The sequence below is a fragment of the Rhinopithecus roxellana genome, chromosome 13 (genome assembly GCF_007565055.1).
Source record: "Rhinopithecus roxellana isolate Shanxi Qingling chromosome 13, ASM756505v1, whole genome shotgun sequence".
Classification (NCBI taxonomy): domain Eukaryota; kingdom Metazoa; phylum Chordata; class Mammalia; order Primates; family Cercopithecidae; genus Rhinopithecus; species Rhinopithecus roxellana.
In genome coordinates, this window is record NC_044561.1 from 6,833,330 (window position 1) to 6,846,909 (window position 13,580).

At 50.3% G+C, this 13,580-nt stretch overlaps 1 protein-coding gene across 2 annotated transcripts in view; it reads right to left on the reverse strand.

The window, feature by feature from the left end:
- PHF21B (PHD finger protein 21B) overlaps positions 1 to 13,580 on the reverse strand; it is a 133,808-nt gene that overhangs the window by 10,781 nt on the left and 109,447 nt on the right. For both annotated transcript variants that reach the window (XM_030913873.1, XM_030913874.1), the window contains exons 6-8: positions 5,927 to 5,978; positions 3,114 to 3,190; positions 968 to 1,022 (exon numbers count right to left, since the gene is read on the reverse strand). In XM_030913873.1, coding sequence (XP_030769733.1) covers positions 968 to 1,022; positions 3,114 to 3,190; positions 5,927 to 5,978 — 184 coding nt within the window. The remainder of the gene's footprint in view (positions 1 to 967; positions 1,023 to 3,113; positions 3,191 to 5,926; positions 5,979 to 13,580) is intronic.

Genomic DNA, 13,580 nt, shown 5'->3' on the forward strand with positions numbered 1-13,580 from the left:
TTTTTTTTTTGAGACGGAGTCTTGCTCTGCCACCCAGGCTGGAATGCAGTGGCCGGCTCTCAGCTCACTGCAAGCTCCGCCTCCCGGGTTCACGCCATTCTCCTGCCTCAGCCTCCCGAGTAGCTGGGACTACAGGTGCCCGCCTCGTCGCCCGGCTAGTGTTTTGTATTTTTAGTAGAGACGGGGTTTCACCGTGTTAGCCAGGATGGTCTCGATCTCCTGACCTCGTGATCCGCCCGTCTCGGCCTCCCAAAGTGCTGGGATTACAGGCTTGAGCCACTGCGCCCGGCCTGGGACTATGGTTTTCTAACTGAAGAGAACTGGCAGCTTCCTGTTGCTATCTGAATGCAGGAATGTGGCTCCCTGAGGTCCTGCACTGGGGCACGGCTGGCAGAGGAGGGAGGGGCACTGCACACTCAGGTAGAGGCCTCAGACCAGGTCTCAGCCTGAAGATCTGGCCCGATGCCTTGTATAGGAGCCCTCCACCAAGAGCAACTCACACAGCGAGGTAGAGGCAGAGCTGGGCTGAGACCCCCACCCCAGTCCAGCCTGTGCTCTTCCAATGCCCAGAGCAGGCAGAGGAGGGTGGGCAAGGTGTGGGCTGAGAGGCACCAGCCCAGCCCAGGAGCATCAGAGGCTGACTGCGTGCAGGGAAGAGAGGTCATCTCCAGGGGAGTGTGGAAGCAGCAGCACCTGGCTGGGTCACACCTGCAGATGCCACATCGGTCATGCTCACACCTATGGCCCAGACTGTAGACCTTTCCCAGACCACAGCTCCAAGCTCACAGACAGGCTGCAGGAGGAGCGGGGAGGCAGGAGGCTCCTCTCAGCACAGCGTCCTCACCTTCCTCTGCCCAGGTCTGCCCAGTGGGAGGCAGGGAGCCCTGCCCAGGCGTGGAGGACCACCCAGGGATGACTCCCCGTGGCCCTGAGCAGCTCTGGCAGAAAGCCTGAAGCTGGTGCTTACCTCTCGTTGTGAGAAACAGGGGGTTGTTGAGATAGTTGGAGGCCAGCCGTTTCCTCTGCAGGGACAGAAAACAAAACACCACACCCCATCATCTGCAGGCTCTCCTCGGTGGTGATGCCACCCTAGGTCAGGACTCATTCTGGGACAGGGTCCCCACCCAGGGCTCCAGGCTCTGGCTGAACACCCCCTGCCAGGGGCAGAAACAGGAACAAATACAAGGCAGAAGGTCACAGGGATGACTGAGGGTGGGGCGGGGCCGGGAAGTTGACAAAGGCTCTGCCTGCAGGTCTAGGACACCCTCGCTGCACCTGTGGGTGCATCTAGCTCACAAGGGCCGTCCGTGGGGCACATCAGTCACACGGTGCACGTCACATTCTCCACCTGTCTCCTGCCTCTCAATTGGGTCTGGAGTCAGGTGGAGAAATGGGTGTTACAGACTGGCTCCCGCAGATTCCACTTCTTGGCACGTGGCCTTAAATATCACATGTGGACAAAGGTTTCTGGAACATTCCAGAAGAGCAGCCTTAGTCCTGGCTTTGGCAACCACAGGCCACACCGGTCTAGACCTTGGTGGTTCGAAGTGGCTTTGGCTGCGGCTGTTGTAGAACTGTGTTGCTGGATTGGACACCATTTCTCTCGGTGTGGTCAGGCTGTGGACCTGGGGAAGGGGCCCCTGGGCTGTGTGCCTGTTCCAGGCTCAAGGTCGCGGGGCCTTGGGTTGACTCCTGACCTGACGCTGTCTGTGGCCCTGGCCTCAGACTCAGGAGCCTAGGGTAATGCCTTGTCCACAGAGCAGCCCGCATTTCCATGAATGAACAAATCTAAAGGAATGGAGCCCTCACTGTCTGGAGAACACACCATTTCCTTGGGTGGAGGCTAAAAGCACTTCCATGATGTTCTTAGGAAGGGTCCGCGTCGGGGGACAGGGCTTGCTCAGATGAAGGAAGAGGAAGTGAATGGTGTGAAATGGCCCATGTGGGGCACGTTCTTGGAACAGGAGCAGGGCAGGCAGAAGCACAGGAAAGGCGTGGACAGGCTGGCGAGGCCAGAGGACGCCCCACGGTGGGCTCTCCCCACAGACAGGGCAATGGCAGGGCCTGGAACTGGCTGCCACTCTGTGCCAAATGCCTCCCTCCCACTTGAACTCAGGCTCCCCAGACTCAGGATTCCAGACAGTGGCCCAGACTAGCCCGCACCCTGGGAGGTGAGACCTCACTTTCCTCGCCTTCCTGCAGATCTCACAGAGCTGGCGTCTGCAACACACCAGGCACCGACCTTGGGGGACATTGTTTCCCTCAGGACAGCTGCCCCAAGCTCTGGACTTCGAAGCTCTAAGGAAACAGCTTCCATTCCAGAGAAAGGCTCCAAGACACTGCCCCTAAGAAAGCCCTGAGCCTCGGAGCTAAACGTCCCAACAGACCCTGCAGAGCTGGCTTTGGGGAGATGACACTAGGATTTTAACCGAAGAATTTTGGACTGTCATTTACAAGGGCAAGAAGGTATCATTTATGATCTGGTTTTTCCCTGGGGACAAGCTCATGGGAGAGGCCCTGGTGTTCCCCTACGGCATCCTGAAGTCCCAACCCTGCTGCACTGGACCCATTTTGGTGCAGGCTCTCGGTTTCCCACCCCCACCCCTGGGGATGGACGCTCCAACTGACAGAAGGGAAGGGCACTGGCCACGCCCACCCAGCCGCTTCTGGGCCTTCCTCTATGGTGCCGCCTGCTCCAGGCTGTGTACATCTCAGCCTCTCCCAGCCATGAGTCGACTGCACAGGCTCTAGACAAGGTGTGAGGTGGTCCAGGCAGGCCAGGGTGTCCAGCCTTGCCTGTGACCGGGGATTCGCCTGATCATTCAGGGTGAAGAGTCTAGAAGCCGGTGCACCTCACGTGAAGCCACGCTCCCCAGGGCAGCCTCCATTAGGAATAAACTGACGTCTCCTCTTCTGCATCTTCCTATCAATCGATTCTGAACTCGGAGGTGATGAGAGAGGTATTATTTAGTCATCCCTCGGCCCCACGCCCAGGAGGGAAAGATGAGGGGGTGGTTAGGAAAGCGAATGAGGAGAGGCCCTGAGCTTTTCCTGGAGGCTGTGCACTGGGAGCCCCCACCCTCCTGGTGGCATGGGGCTGGCAGGTCCCCCACCTCGGTCTCCAGGAGGCCGCTGTAGGCAGGGTTGGCCGTGCTTCTTCTCTTCCGCTCCTGCCGCTTGCTCTGGATTTCTGGAAAGGCACAGACACAACAGTTACTGGGTCCTGTCTGCCCTGGGAACCCCAAGTGCTTCCTCATCAAGCCCTGGGCACCACCATCCCCTCCTGCTCTGAAGCCTGTCTGCTCAGCATCCATGCCACAGGGTGGCCCAGGGCAGGTTAGGGCCTCCAGGAATCACTGACTCCCTGGCAGGACAGCTTTGGTGGCCTCAGGCTGAACGACAGATTGCGGGGAGGGTGGCAGGTACCCAGAATCCAGGTGCCCACTCTTAGCATGGGGTCCTCCTTGTGTGTCCTTATCTGGTCCATGGCCATTTGGGACCTGCAGGATGGCAGATACCCACCGGTCCGGTGATACCACTGGTCCAGTGAGCTGCAGGGTGAGGTTCCCAGCTCCCGGAAGCCCAGAAGCAAAGCCTCTCTCCAGTGGCCTCTGCCCCAGTGCAGCCCCCAGCAGGAATCCTTCGTGTGTGAGTGAGGGGGGGCACGGCCACACTGATGGTGTTTTCTTTTCCTCTTTCTTTGCTTTGACCCCCAGGTAGGACCCATGACCTGCCTCTCTGTGTGCAGCTGTGCTAGCATCTTCTAGTCTCTGTCTCCCAGACCTAGTTTTGCTCCTTAAACCTTTTCAATATGACTCCGCCAGTTTTCTATAAGGCGCTCAGACCTTCTGCGGAAGAACACAGGGTCTAAAGAAAGGAGTATTTAAGGAAATCACAGCAGAGGCTGGGGAGAGGTTTCTTTTTTTTTTTTTTTTTTTTTCGAGACGGAGTCTTGCTCTGTCGCCCTGGCTGGAGTGCAGTGGCCGGATCTCAGCTCACTGCAAGCTCCGCCTCCCAGGTTTATGCCATTCTCCTGCCTCAGCCTCTGGAGTAGCTGGGACTACAGGCACCCGCCACCTTGCCCGGCTAGGTTTTTGTATTTTTAGTAGAGACGAGGTTTCACCGTGTTAGCCAGGATGGTCTCGATCTCCTGACCTCGTGATCCGCCCATCTCGGCCTCCCAAAGTGCTGGGATTACAGGCTTGAGCCACCGCGCCCGGCCTTGGGAGAGGTTTCTAAATGAGGACAATTTATAAGACCAAGAATGATCACACCTATTTGGAAAGCACTTTGCGCTGTCGCTCACCAATCCCACAAAGTTTACAGGCGCAGTTTTCCCTGTGTTGCAGATGAGGAAACGGAGGTTCGGAGTGGGGAAGGACCTTGCCCAGGGACTCCGGCCAGTGCACAGGCAGGACCTGAGCATAAGACTTCTGTTCCCACAGCCGCATGCTGCCTCTGTGGTGCCGTGGTTTCGGTCGGAGATTAAACACGCTCACGCTCACACCATCAGGCGGGGGCTCGCAGATGTTCTTACGGAGGGTTACAAAGGAACCTTGGCTGGAGGGTAATGCCTTCCAACCACGCACGCAGAAAGGGTGGGGAAGGCCAGGGAAAGCGTTGCTTGCAGGGGCCTTCCCTGTCCAGGGATCTGGAAGGCCGGGGCTCTTCCCTGGCCCTCCCTACCCTGGTTGCTGCCAGGGAGCAAGTCAGACCCAGGCGACATGAAGGGACAGAGCTCTCTTCTTGGAGCCTGCATGGCACACTGGGGTCCCCGTGTGCTGGGCTCTGCTGAGCTCGGGAAGGCTTGCTCTGCCCCCACTTGCCCCGACGAGCTGTATGACCTCAGCCAGGTCCCTCCCCTCACCTGCTGCAATGGAGAGAAACTACCTTAAAGACGGCTGGTGCCTCGGGCACTGCGGGGGATTCACTTCATTCCTTCTTGCTTTTAGGGAGAGGAACTTTAGCGAACCTTCCTGCATCCAGGTTTACCAGGGTATGTGCTTTCCCTTTATGAAACGCCTTTGCAGGTGAGATGGGTGCAGTGGAAAACGTTCTGGGTTGGGAGTTAGGAGGCCCGGATTCCAGCCTGGGCCTGGTATTAACTGGTGAGTGAATCAGCTTCCCTGGCCTCGGTTTCCCCACGGGGGCTTCTCCAAGGGGGCTGGTTTTGAGGTTTCCCAGGTCCTAAGATTCTACGACAAGGTTCACGGCTCACTTGAGATCGCCCTCGTCATTCTGCGATGATGTTCACGGCCCACGTGAAGCTGCCCTTTTCCATAAGGTCACACAGCTCCTTCGTCGAGTCACAGTCCCGTCTGCTCAAATAAACTACTGTTCCAATTTTGATGGACACATGTGGTGGCACACATGAAGTCCGCAGGCTAGTCTGACGGCAGACGAACGGGTGGCCAGTTCTCCCACTGTGCTGGGCACTGCTTCCAACAGTCCCCCAGGACAGTTCAGCCATTACCCATTTTACACATGAAGAAACTGAGACACACAGAAGTAACCCGCTCACACTTGAGAAAGTGGCGGGAATGGGCAGTCTGCCTCTTGTCCTTTCCCTGTGTTGAGGACAGGGAACCCACACGGTCCCTCCGCTGAAACGAGGAAGTGCCACAGTGGGTTTTGTGCATAGTCATGGAGCCAGGGCGAGCCTGGAAGGTTTCTCCGTCTTGTGTGTCTTTGATGACAGCCACCCAGCCTCAGGCACTTGGGGCCGACCTCCTGGGAGGTAGTTCATACACAGATGCTGCCATCTGAGCCAAGACATCCTGAGACCCACTACAGCAGTGTGAGGCCATGCTCCACCCACACCAGCTGCTGCTGAAGCCCAGACCACCCAACATCACGCCTGGCCCCCAACACCCCGGCTTTAGGGTCAGTCCCAGCCCAACCTGCTGCTACCTGGATCCTTCCTTACCTTCCAAGTGTTCCGTGGTGACCAGGCCTAGCGCTACCATGAAGGCGATTTTCTGAGGGAAGGAACAGACAAAGGAGCATTAACACAAATGTCAACGTTCATTCATGTACTCAACAAACATCTGCTGCGGCAGGTGCAGGGCAATACCTCATGGGTGCCCCAACCACAGAGACCCCCAACTCCAGATGCCAAGTCGGTTTCTAAGAAACATGGGGAAACAGGATTCCCAGAGAGAGCATCTACAGCTCCATTTGGAGGAGCTCCTTGAAAACACTGGATACACATATTCAAACATACTTTAAAGGGCTAAGGTGCACATAGCTGAGCTAATCCTTATGGGTATCCCAACCACTGAGGCCCCCAACTGCAGACACCAAGTCAGTTTCTAAGAAACACAGGGAAATAGGATTCCCAAAGAGAGCATCTGCAGCTCAATTTGGAGGGGCTCCCTGAAAACACTGGATGCATGTATTCAAACATACTTTAAAGAGCTAAGGTGCACACAGCTGGGCTAATCACTGTCACTGGTTCATAACACTTTTGCTCCATTAGTCCTTTCATGGCTTTCATTTTATTTAATAATAAATTGAACATCATAAACCTACTAATAAACTCAAAACCTGACACGTGACCCATAAGTTGCATCTCTTCTGTGTTCCTCCCCTTATCTCATTCTTTTCACCCTCATTTCTAGTGATCCTAATCCTTCTCCAGTTTTGTAATGACCATTTCCTTGACTTTGTATACACATGCATATATTTCTGTCACTTACGAAACAGGGTGGCACTTAGTTTTTTTTTTTTTTTTTTTTTTTTTTTTTGAGACAGGGTCTCTCTCTGTCACCCAGACTGGAGTGCACTGGGGTAATCACAGCTCACTGCAGCTTCAATCTCTGGGGCTCAAGTGAAAGTGATCCTCCCACCTCAGCCTCCCGAAGAGCTGGGACCACAGGTGCGCACCACTGTGCCCAGCTAAGTTTTGTATTTTTTGTAGAGATGGGGTTTTGCCACGTTGCCCAGGCTGGTCTTGCAAGCCTGCCCCAGCCTCCCAAAGTGCTAGGATTACAGACCTGAGCCACCATGCCCAACCCTTACCTGTTTTTGACTTGTGAAAAGGTCATGATGCTGTATTGTCTACAGAGCTCACTAGGGCATTTTTTTTTTCATTGGACATTCTTCGGTGGTGAAAGGTAGAAATTCAGAATGGCCCCTGAGGCCCTACCCTGCAGTGTAGCCACCCCATTATCATTCCCTGCCTTGAGTGTGGGCAGGACTGAAAATACCATGGAATTAGGTAACATCACAGGGCGAAGAGGTGCTAGAACCACTCCTGTGGCATTTATGTTACATAAGATCCCTGTTGGTGACTGGAATGAGGCTCTCTTGCTGGCCTCGAAAGAGAGCCTGCCAGGAGTTCTGCGGCCACCATGCTGTAAGAGGACTAACCCCAGAGCCTCACTCAGGGCCAGCCACAGAGTAGGTGCTCGTATTTGATGAACCCGTGACTCAGTATTTCCTTGTCTGGGATATGACTTGCAATATATTTTTCCCATTTATCTTTTATTTATGGGACTGGCTTATTTATTGTAGTTTCAGATTTACAGGGAAGTTGCAAGACTCATTCCTGAGAGTTCCTGTATACCCACGCCCAGTTCATCACAACTAAAGAGCCAACATCAGTACATTATTATCAGCTAAAACCCATATTTTATTTGGATTTCTTTAGTCTTGTTTGTTTTTTAGAGACAGGGTATCACTCTGTCAACCAGGCTGGAGTGCAGTGGCTCACTGCAGCCTCAAACTCCTGGGCTTAAGCAATTCTCCTGCCTCAGCCTCCCAAGTAGCTAAGACTACAGGTGCACGCCACCACACCCAGCTAATTTTTAAATTTTTTGTAGAGATGAGGTCTTGCTATGTTGCCCAGGCTAGTCTCAAACTCTTGGCTTTAAGCAATCCTCCCACCTCTGCCTCTGGAAGCGCTAGGATTACAGGTGTGAGCCACTGTGCCCAGCCCTTCGTTTTTCTGTTCCAGGATCCCACATGGTATTTAGAAACCATGCTTCCTTGCACTTTTCTGGGTTGTGAGAGTTTCTCAGCAGGTTTTTTTTTTTTTTTTTTTTTTTTTTTATGACCTGGACAGCTTGAGGAGGACCGGTCAGGTATTTTGCAGAACCACCCTCACTTGGGATTTGTCTGATATTTTCCTCATGAGTGCAGTGGGGTGGTGGGTTTGGGGAGGGAGACCACAGAGGTAACACACCTTCTCATCACATCAGAGCAAGGGCACAGACCACCCACTGGTCTCATCACTGCTGGTGACCCTGGTCACTGGCTGAAATGTGTCTGCCAAGCTCCACTCAAAGTCACTGTTTCTGTGCCCGCCCCCCGCCCTCATACTGTACTTGTTGGGAATAAGTCACCATGGACAGTAAGGAGCTGGGAATCAGGCTCCACTCAGGCTGAGCTTTTTTTTTTTTTTTTTTTTTTTGAGAGGGAGTCTCGCTCTGTCATCCAGGCTGGACTGCAGTGGCTGGATCTCAGCTCACTGCAAGCTCCGCCTCCCGGGTTTACACCATTCTCTTGCCTCAGCCACCTCGCCCGGCTAGTTTTTTGTATTTTTAGTAGAGACGGGGTTTCACCATGTTAGCCAGGATGGTCTCGATCTCCTGACCTTGTGATCCACCCATCTCGGCCTCCCAAAGTGCTGGGACAGGCTGGGCTTTTTTTTCATTTCATTGCCATTCATCTCCATAATTTTTTAAAACAGTATCAGTTTTTAAATTGTAGTTAAAATTTTAAAATGTACCAATTTTTAATTTTTAAAATTTTAAATTAAATTGTAATACAATTTATCAATATTTTCTTTTGCAGTGTTTTTATTTTTTGGATCCTGGCTAGAGGTGCTGAGGTAATAAAATAATTTTAGTCTCTATAGTGTCACTTTTTACATTTAAATTTTTGATCCATTTGGAACGGGATCCTGGTGTGCACGGTGGGAAGTGGGGGCTCACTGCTTTCTGTATGGCTACCATTTGTTCCAATACCACTTACTGAAAATTCCACCTTTCCATGTTTCACTGACTTAAGGAGCCACTTTAATCATACACTAAATTATCATAGATTTATTTGGGTCTATTTCTGGGTCTTCTATTTTGTTCCTTAAATCTGCCTCTCCAGGAGCTCCTGCCACACGTTCAGTTCTCAAGGCTTTAGGGTCTATTTTAATAGCCGGGAGGATTAGAATATCCCTTCACTGTTTTTCCTGTTCAGTTTCCTGGCTCTTCTTATTTTTTCATGTGAAATTTAGAAACCATCTTAGGGAGTTCTGAGAATGAGGGAATCAGTTGGTGGATTTGCTGGAATGTTAAAATTATAAATTAACTTTGGGCATAATGACAGTTTCATATTGTTAAGTTTTTCTACTTAAAGCTATGACATGCCCCTCTGTTCTTATTCTTCTGTTTTTGAGACGGAGCTTCGCTCTTGTCACTTAGCCTGGAGTGCAATGGCACAATCTTGGCTCACTGCAACTTCCACCTCCTGGGTTCAAGTGATTCTCTTGCCTCAGGCTCCCAAGTAGCTGGGATTACAGGTACCTGCCACCAAGTCCGGCTAATTTTTGTATTTTTAGCAGAGACAGGGTTTCAACATGTTGGCCAAGCTGGTCTCAAACTCCTGACCTCAGGTGATCTGCCTGCCTCGGCCTCCCAAAGTGCTGGGATTACAGGCGTGAGCCACCACACCCAGCCTCTCCCTCTTTCTTCTTCTCTTTTCTTCCTTCTCCTTTCTTCTCCTCCTCCTCCTCTCATTCCTTCTCCTCCTCCTCCTCTCCTTCCTTTTCCTTCTTTTCTTCTGTCTTAAGGGGTTTTAAATTTTTCCTCAAATAGATATTGAATATTCATATTATGTTTATTCCTGGCATTTAATCTTTTTGCTGCAATCATAAATGGGGTTGTGTATAAAGCTTCTAACAGGTTGCTGTGTTGCTGTGAAGATTAGTGATATTTTTACATTAATTTTACACCCTGCTGCAATGCCAAATTCTCTTATTGTCTGCAGCTTTTTCAGCAATTCTCTTGGGTTTTCCAGATCATCTCAAATGGTTTACTCCTTTCTGATTTTTACTTCTATGTTGTTAAAGATAGTTTTTTAATTTTTCAGCTTTAAAGGGTATTTTCTGATTCATTTCAAGTCCCAACTACTACAGATAAGCTAATCTGAGCACTCTTTCCACTTCCCACCTTCTTTGCCTCCTTCTCTCAATTTTACTTAAATGAATCTTTTATGTATTATCGGAGCACATCATATTTAAATTCTATTCTGACATCCTCACCCATAGTTAAATACATTTGATGCTCACCGCAACGCTGGTACCAAAGTTTCCCCGTGTCTCTTGGTTTCTTGGGTTTGGGCCTCCAGCAGTTTCTCATAAATGGCTCACGGAACATTTCCTGAGTTCTCCAAAGATTTACAACGTTTTTTTGTCGCCCACACTGGAGTGCAGTGGTGCAGTCTCAGCTCACTATAGCCTCTGCCTCCCAGGTTCAAGCCATTCTCCTGCCTCAGCCTCCTGAGTAGCTGGAATTACAGGCACCCACCACCACACCCGGGTAATTTTTGTATTTTTGTTAGAGACAGGGTTTCACCATGTTGGCCAGACTAGTCTCAAACTCCTGACCTCAAGTGATCCGCCTGCCTCGGCCTCCCCAAGTGCTGGGATTACAGGTGTGAGTCACTGAGCCCGGCTAGATTTACAACTTTTTATCTGTAGCCTAAAAACTTGGACAGCTTGGCTGCATATGAAATCCCTGGCTCATTCTTTCTTTCCTTTGTCTTGCAGATGTTACGCTAGTGTATCCTGGAATTGAACGTGGTGGTGGAAAAGTCAGACACCAGCTTAACTGCTTTCCCTCTACAGTCAGTAACTTCACTGGGTGTGTCTCAGCATTGCACATTTTCCCCAGGGAGCACACATCAGCTTTCCCTGGGATCCAATGTGTCCTTTCAAGATGCAGATTATAAATCTTTTTAAAAGTTCAGGACATTTTCCTTGAATTGTATTTCAAAAAGTGAAGCATCACCATACCATGAAAAGTGGGGTCCGTCAAATTCAATCCTGTGAGGTGTGCACTCACACAGATGGAAGACCACTGGAGTGACTGAGGGGGCTGCAGAGCTGCCTGACTGGGAATTCTGGGACCATCCAGCAGCTCGGCCAATCAGTACCAGTCTGGCAGCAGTCTGGTGCCACCTGGTTCCAATATCACCTTTGGACTCTGTGTCTAACCAACTGGACAGTGGCAGGGACTCTAGGATGTCCTGAGCTGCTGGCAGCTGTTCTACTTGCCTAACCTGGGAAGGCTGGGCTGGGAGAACACTGGGAATGTGGTGCCTCTGCTTCCTCACACCATCTTCCTCTCCCCGAGTCCCCCTTCACCCACACTCATTTGAGGACAGGTTATGAACAGGAAACAGGAGCCAATGCCAACCACAGGACAGCCAAATTCACCTCATTGCAGGAAATCATGGACATGACTTCGTCATTCTGGTTTCCTTCTTTGATGTCTCCCATTATACATGTGTTGTATCTTCTTTGCTTACCTCCCATAGGTTTCACTTACTATGAAACTTAAAAACTCATTATTCTCTTTCCTGTCTTGCAAGACGGTGAGAAGTTGGATACTAAGGAGAAGAAACTCAAAGCCAAGAAGGCTGATGCTAGTGGCAAGGTGAAAAGGGGGAACCTCAAAGCTAAAAAGCCTAAGAAGGGGGAAGCCCCACTGAAGTTGAAATCCCATCCTTGTCAGAGGAATTGGCAGATATTCCCAATCTGCTATGTATTCTAGAAAGGCCATGCACAAGAGGAAGTACTCAGCCGCTAAATCCAAGGTTGAAAAGAAAAAGGAGAAGGTTCTTACAACTGTTACAAACAGTTGGTGGTGACAAAAACGGTGGTATCCGTGTGGTTCAACTTCACAAAATGCCTATTCTCCTACTGAAGATATGCCTTGGAAGCTATTGAGTCATGGCAAAAAGCCTTCAGTCATCATGGGAGAAAACTGCAAGCCAGCATCACCCCAGGACCTTCTGATCCTCCTCACTGGGTGCCACAGAAGCAAGAGAGCAGGGGGTTTTCCTGCAGAGCTGGGCAGTGGCTGCTACTTGTGTCTGGGCCTCTAGTCCTCAATTGAGGACACACTGGGAATTTGCCATTGCCACCTCAACCAAAATTTATCAGCAATGTGAAAATCCCAATACACCTTACTAACGCTTACTTCAAGCAGCGGCAGCTGCAGAACCCCAGATACCAGGAAGGTGAGCTCTTCGACACAGAAACAGAGAAGATTACAGGGCAGTGCAAGATCGATCATCAAAAAGCTGTGGACTCACAAATTTTACCGAATATCACACTTATTCCTCAGCTCCAGGGCTACCTGAGATCTGCGTTTGCCCTGATGAATGGAATTTATCCTCACAAATTGGTGTTCTAAATTTCTTAAGAAGAATCTAATTAAACAAAGGATATATAAAACTAAAAGAACTATTTTTTGAATTTCATATACTTTTCCCCCTTCTGCCTCTGGTGTCCCTTACCATGTCTTCTGCTGTATCCATGGCCCTCTGTGTTCATTCAGCTATGCATCCATTTCTGGGGTGGTTTTACTATTATTTTGTGTGAATAATTATAGCTCATGGTTCATTCTCTCCAGTAATTTAGCCACTTAGCTATCTCTTCCATAAATCTGTGTATCTTAGCTGTGTAGGTTCCTTCTTAGTGCTGATTGCTTTATTAAGTTTCTTTTTTAAAAATAATCACAGCAGAAGATCAAAATTTTTTTCCTAGTATTCTTTATCTTATGGTAAAAATAGCTTCTCTTTCCTGTATTTTTTGCTTATAGCAGCTTCATATTGATGTTTTGTTGTTAAACATAACTAAATGAGCTGAATTTTCCTACACTGGAGATTTGTAGCAGGTGGGAAAGGGATTACATTAGCCTTCTAAAAGCAACTCAAAGGCTCTGCCTCTCCTGCTGAGGCAATTGACTTCATTCTTCATCCCTCAGTGGGATTCTCCGGTTAACCACGCCTCCTCTGCCTCTCCCTCATGGTCAAAGAGCGTTTCTGCCACCTTCCCTGATCCTGGATGCCTTACAGATTGCAGGTGCAATCCCTCCAGGAGGCATATTTTGCCTGGCACTTTCTAAGACCTGACAACACCAAGCACTCCCTCCTCCAGCACATTCTATATTATCTCAGGCTCAGCTTTCGCCTGACCCGGCCCTGTCTAAGCTAAGGCCGGCTCACACACTCTCCTTCCTTTTGCACTTCAAGATGGACTTCTGATCTTCAGGGGGTACATGCCACTGACTTCTTCTGCAGCCTGTGGCTCCTTGGCCCTCCCTAGAGTCTCCTACACCACTCCTGGTCACTGCTCACTGCACCGTCAGCTTGCTGCCCAGCCCTGACCTCTGCTGCTTCTGACGACACTAACGCCTCTTGCCCAGTCTGCTGATGCTCTGCTCATGTCTGAAATCCGCAAAATGAAGAAAAAAAATCTTGTTGCTATTAGTTTATATGGGATGCAGGGAGAGTCTCAGTTCTAAGTAGCTGCTCTGTTCCTACTGGAAGCTCAGCCAAGTCTTTTTGCCCTGTGG